This window comes from Monopterus albus, unplaced genomic scaffold (genome assembly GCF_001952655.1).
Source record: "Monopterus albus unplaced genomic scaffold, M_albus_1.0 scaffold51.1, whole genome shotgun sequence".
In the NCBI taxonomy this organism is placed as follows: domain Eukaryota; kingdom Metazoa; phylum Chordata; class Actinopteri; order Synbranchiformes; family Synbranchidae; genus Monopterus; species Monopterus albus.
In genome coordinates, this window is record NW_018127931.1 from 3,189,097 (window position 1) to 3,195,144 (window position 6,048).

The 6,048-nt window shown below is 45.7% G+C and overlaps 1 protein-coding gene across 3 annotated transcripts in view; it reads right to left on the reverse strand.

Annotated features, from left to right (window-relative positions):
• cdk17 (cyclin dependent kinase 17) overlaps positions 1-6,048 on the reverse strand; it is a 53,256-nt gene that overhangs the window by 39,679 nt on the left and 7,529 nt on the right. For all 3 annotated transcript variants that reach the window (XM_020601306.1, XM_020601305.1, XM_020601307.1), the window contains exons 2-3: positions 2,858-2,946; positions 2,546-2,684 (exon numbers count right to left, since the gene is read on the reverse strand). In XM_020601306.1, coding sequence (XP_020456962.1) covers positions 2,546-2,666 — 121 coding nt within the window. In that variant the 5' untranslated portion in view covers positions 2,667-2,684; positions 2,858-2,946. The remainder of the gene's footprint in view (positions 1-2,545; positions 2,685-2,857; positions 2,947-6,048) is intronic.

Consider the following 6,048-nt stretch of genomic DNA (forward strand, 5'->3'; position numbering starts at 1 on the left):
GACTTCAGGCCAGTGGTGCTCACATCAGTCACCATGAAGTTCTTAGAGAAACTGGTCCTCACACACGTTAACCACATGGTCCTGGACACTGTAGACACCCTCCAGTTTGCCTACCACCCCAACAGATCAGTGGACAATGCGACGGCTCTGGCTTTATTCCACACCCTGAAACACCTGGACAACAGCAGTATGTATGCTAGGATGTTCTTCCTGGATTTGAGTTCTGCATTCTACACCATTCGCCCGGGTAGGCTGATTGGGAAGATGACAGACCTCGGTGTACCAACTCCCACCTGTAACTGGATTCTGGACTTCCTGACTGAAAGACCACAGGTGGTCAGAATGGGAGGGTGGGTGTCTGCTGAGCTCACAATCAGCACAGGCTCACCGCAGGGTTGCTGTCTCAGCCCCAAACTCTTCACTCTGTACAGCCACGACTGTGTCTCCAACTATGACACCACCATCATCATTAAATATGCTGATGACACCACCATTCTGGGCCTCATCAAGGGGGGAGACGAGTCGGGTTACAGAAGCTTGGTGAACGACATTCTTGTTTATGGAGAGGAGAATGACCTCATCCTCAAAATTAAACAAGACAAAAGAAAAAACAGTAGACTTCAGGAAGAACCCCTCCCCTCTGCTGCCTCTGACCATCAAAGGGTCTGAGGTGGAGAGGGCTGACAGCCACAAGTTCCTGGGACTGCAGGTGACATCTGACCTGAGCTGGTCACTGAACACAGCTGCCATGGTGAAGAAAGCCCAGCAGCGGCTATACTTCATCAGGCACAGGCAAAGAGGAAGACTCTTTAAAGGGTCATAAAGACTGCAGAGAGGATCACTGGGAGTGAACTGCCTGCTATGGACACACTGTACACACAGCGCTGTCGTAAAAGGGTGTAAAACATACTCGGGGACCATGCCACCCAGCTCACTCCCTGCTCAGACACAAAAACTGCACCTACAGCCTCAGGCACAGCAGGGCGGACAGTATCGTCACACACAGAACAAGACTTTACCACAGCTTTTCCCCTGCTGCAGTAAGACTGATGGCAAATACAAAGTGTGACAAGCCTGTGAAATAACCCCTCATTACCTCACTAAGTGAAATATCACATCCAACTCTACTATGTGAAATATTATGAGCAATATTTGAAGGTTTTTCACCATCTTTTCTATTATCTTATTATTATATTACTTTTTTGTTGTATTACGTTTTTATACTATGTCACTTTTACATAACTTTATTCTCAGACTAGATGTTCTTTTCTGGCTTTTAACTCTTTACCTGACTCCAAGAGAGCTGCACAAGAATTCCTATATGCCTCGATTGTCTGTTTATGCATAAATGGCAAACATATATCTCAAATCTGTGCATCTGACTTATTGTGTTGGTTTATTTTTGCACTGAACCTATTTATTTTATTTTAGTTATTTATTGTGATTTTATTCTGCCTATGTAAAGAACTTTGGTCAACTGGATGTTGGTTTTAAATAAATTTGATTTCATTTGACAACACAACGCTCCACGCCAAGTGACACTGTCGACACTTCCGCCTTACCCAAATTGAGTTTCTGAATCTTCAGTGATGCTGTTGTACTCCTGTCCTGTATTACGAGTTGTATAGCCAGCGACATTGCCTCCAAGCCTGCCCAGCTCAACTTACTTGTGAGTTCCTGTATTGCCAGTGCCGCTGCAGCAAGTTCTGCTCCTATTTCCCGCAGTTTGCTCTGACCTTCCAACGACATGGCCGACTACTTTACCTAACTCTGCTTACCTTTCCTGAATCTCTGGCGACGCCATCACCACTCCAGTCCAGCAACATCCGCTGACCTGCCAGCAATGCAGACGCCTCTCCTGCCTGCTCGTAACACTTGTGTGTTTCTGAGTCTCCAGCTATACCAACTACTCACCTGTCTGCTCCATTCAACTGTGTGCCCCTGGCCTCCTCAGTTACGACTACCTCTCTCCTGCCTGCTCTGTCTGTGTGCTCTTGGCTTCTCCGCCACATGGATGCCGTTCCTGCCTGCCCGACTTACCTGCTTGTTCCTCGTCGTGTGCTGGGCTGCTCCTGAACAGAGTTCATTCCCTGTTATTTTGAACCTTGTACTCTTTATTACAGTAAAGACTTTATAAAGCTTCTTCCTGGTCTGCATTTTGGGTCCATGTCCAGTGTGAGGAAAAAAAAAGAAGCAGATCAGCCATGCTTCCAAAGGTTTTTTTTTTTTGGTTTAAAACCTGAAAATACTGAGTCGCAGTCAGTTAACTCTTTAGTAAGCTTAAAGGTCTTGGCAAACAACCTGACAAAGTGTAAATGGACTGCAATTGTTTGGCACTCTTCTACTTTACCTGCACAAAGCCCTTTACCGATTCATACATGCACACCAATGGCGGCAGAGCTGCCATGCAAGACACTGGACTGGCCACCAAGAACAACTTGGGATTCCAAGAACACTTGAACAATGTGAACTACCAACCCTGCAATCAGAGGTCGACTTGCTCTACCCCTGAGCCACAGCCATGCCCATAAACACAAGCACTGACCATTGTCCTTGGTGCCATCCTCAGTCATCTGCTCAGCCAGTTCAGACAGGGACTCGTCAATGGTCTGACTGGAGCGGAGTGTTAACGACAGACGCTTCTTAATCCTTTTCATCTTCTCCATAACAGGGAAGTGCACAGCCTGCAGGACACACAAACACACAGTCACCAAGAGGGGATTTTGTTTGAGTGTGAAAAAGACAGGAAGCAAGTCATTTTTAACAGGCAGGATGCAGGCTAGCTAAAGGGAGAGATAGGCAAATGAAAGATTTAGGGAACTGGCTCATAGATCATGAGGAGATGGTCAGCACTAACCTCAGACCAGACCTTGTGTTGTGGTCGGAAGCACAGCAGACTGTGTTTTGTCAAGCTTACAGTTCCCTCGGAGGACAGTGTAGATACAGCTTATCAGAGGGAGAAACAAATACACAGAATTAGCCATGGAGGCAGAGAATTGTGGTTGGAAAGTTAAAGTCCACGCTGTGGAGATTGATTGTAGGAGATTTGTAGCTAAGTCAGCTATCTCTCTGCTAGGTGAGTTAGGTATAAAAAGGCAGAACCAAAGACGGGTAATCAGGAATCTAGCTGATAGCGCAGCAAGGTCCAATGAGTGGCACTGAAACAGAAGAAAGGTGTATAAATGTGGTAAAAATAGATAAGTGCAACATGTGTGAGGATTATGCCTGTTAAGCTCAAGTAAACTAGCATAGGAGGACAGGCTTAGTAAAAGTGTTTGATACATGCAGCAGGCTTGAGGCCTACTTTCTGGTGTTAACATGAACAAGCTAACATAAGGGTATAGTGCAAGTTTGACTGGTTTGTTGGGATGAATACTAAAACAGGGTGGTTTCTGATGCAGTATAAAAGGAAGCAAAAGTCTGGTGCCTTATCTGGTGATCTATTTGAAATGTTTGGTGGCTAGAACAGCAGGTGAAATATTTGCTTCTGCAAGTGACCGTTTGGTAACAATTAGCCTAAGGACACGAAGGGCTGAGTTGGGTGTGTGGGTGCAGGCAAAGAGGTGGGTTGTTCGGGGATGCTGGAACACACAGTCTTCTTGGTGTCATGCACCCAATTCGACGAAACACCAGTTAGTGAGAGGGTGCCCACCTGACAACCATGTAGATTTGCCTTCACTCCTACAACCACACAGGACTTGTGTTGGTAATAATATAGTTACAGACTCACTGGAATTGTTAAGTCATCTTTTGTTACACAGTTTTGGTAGAACATTGTCAGTGATTGGACAACTAAGAGGACCCAGCTCTCAGGAGTGACTGCCATTACATGCCAGTTGGGCCAGCCACTGCTCAGCTTGAGCAAATAATGCTGTGTGTCAAACCACATATCTGCTCTTTGCTTGGGTAAGGATAGGGTCCAAGGATGCAGGCTAGGTCTGGAAAATGATGTTTATTGTGGGTCTCTGAAGAGTTGTGACAGCATGGCCTAACACCCTTTGGGGCCAAATAATGGGTAAACCTAATTTAACTCATATAATGAGCTTCCATATGAGTGCTCTCCCATTCTTTGGCACATTTACAGATGTGGGCAAAATTGTTGGTACCCTTCTGTTAAACAAAGAAAAACTCACAATGGTCACTGAAATAACGTGAAACTGACTAAAGTAATAATAAATAAAAATTTACTGAAAATTAACTAATGGCAATCAGTCATTGCTTTTGAATTGTGGTTCAACAGAAGCATTAAAAAAAAACAAACTAATGAAACTGGCCTGGACAAAAATGAAGGTACCCCTAACTTAATATTTTGTTGCACAACCTTTTGAGGCAATCACTGCAATCGAGCGATTTCTGTAATTCCCAATGAGACTTCTGCACCTGTCGACAGGTATTTTGGCCCACTCCTCGTGAGCAAACTGCTCCATCTGTCTCAGATTTAAGGGTGCCTTCTCCAGACTGCATGTTTCAGCTATTTCCACAGATATTCAATAGGATTTAGATCAGGGCTTATAGAAGGTCACTTCAGAACAGTCCAGTGTTTTCTTCTTAGCCATTCTTGGGTGTTTTTAGCTGTGTGTTTTGGGTCATTATCCTGTTGGAGGACCCATGACCTGCGACTGAGACCAAGCTTTCTGACACTGGGCAGCACATTTCGCTCCAGAATGCCTTGATAGTCTTGAGATTTCATTGTACCCTGCACAGATTCAAGACACCCTGTGCGAGATACAGCAAAGCAGCCCAGAACATGACTGAGCCTCCTCCATGTTTCACAGTAGGTGCAGTGTTCTTTTCTTTGTATGCTTCATTTTTGCGTCTGTGAACATAGAGCTGATGTGATTTGCCAAACAGTTCCAGTTTCGTCTCTTCTGTCCAAAGGACATTCTCCCAGAAGCTTTGCGGCTGGTCAATATGCACTTTGGCAAATTCCATTCTCGCTTTTTTATGAGTTGTTTTCAACAGTGGAGTCCTCAGTCATCTTCCATGAAGTCCACTGTGGCTCAGACAGCGATGGGTGGTGCGATCTGACACTGATGTGCCTTGACCTTGGAGTTCACCTCTAATCTCTTTGGAAGTTGTTCTGGGCTCTTTGGCTACTATTCCCATTATCCGTCTCTTCAATTTGTCATCAATTTTCCTCTTGCGGCCACGTCCAGGGAGGTTGGCTACAGTGCCGTGTACCTTAAACTTCTGAATAATATGTGCCACTGTAGTCACAGGAACATCGAGCTGCTTGGAGATGGTCTTATAGCCTTTACCTTTAACACATTTGTGTATAATTTTCTTTCTAATCCCATGAGACAAGTCTCTCCATAGCTTTCTGTGGTCCATGTTCAGTGTGGTACACACCATGACACCAAACAGCACAGTGACTACTTTTCACCCTCTAAATAGGCAGAATGACTGATTACAAGTTTGAAAACACACACCTGTGATGCTAATTAGAGGACACACTTCAGTTTAACATGTCTCTATGGTCAAATTATTTTCAATCCTTTCTAGGGGTACCATCATTTTTGTCCAGGCCAGTTTCATTAGTTTCTTTTTTTAAATGCTTCTGTTGAACCACAATTCAAAAGCAATGACTGATTTTCAAGGTACCTTGAGTACCTTGAGTCTCTGGATGTTGTTGGGCTGTCTTGGTTGACACGCCTCTGCAACGTCGCATGGCGGTCGGGGACAGTGCCTCTGGACTGGCAGACCGGGGTGGTGGTCCCTCTTTTTAAGAAGGGGGACCGGATGTGTTCCAACTATAGGGGGATCATACTCCTCAGCCTCCCCGGGAAAGTCTATGCCAGGGTACTGGAGAGGAGAATTCGACCGATAGTCGAACTTCGGATTCAGGAGGAACAATGCGGTTTTCGTCCTGGCCGTGGAACACTGGACCAGCTCTATACCCTCTTCAGGGTGGCGGAGGGTTCATGGGAGTTTGCCCAACCAGTGCACATGTGTTTCGTGGATCTGGAGAAGGCATTCGACCGTGTCCCTCGCAGCGCCCTGTGGGGGGGTGCTCTGGGAGTACGGGGTCCGGGGCCCTTTGCTAAGGGC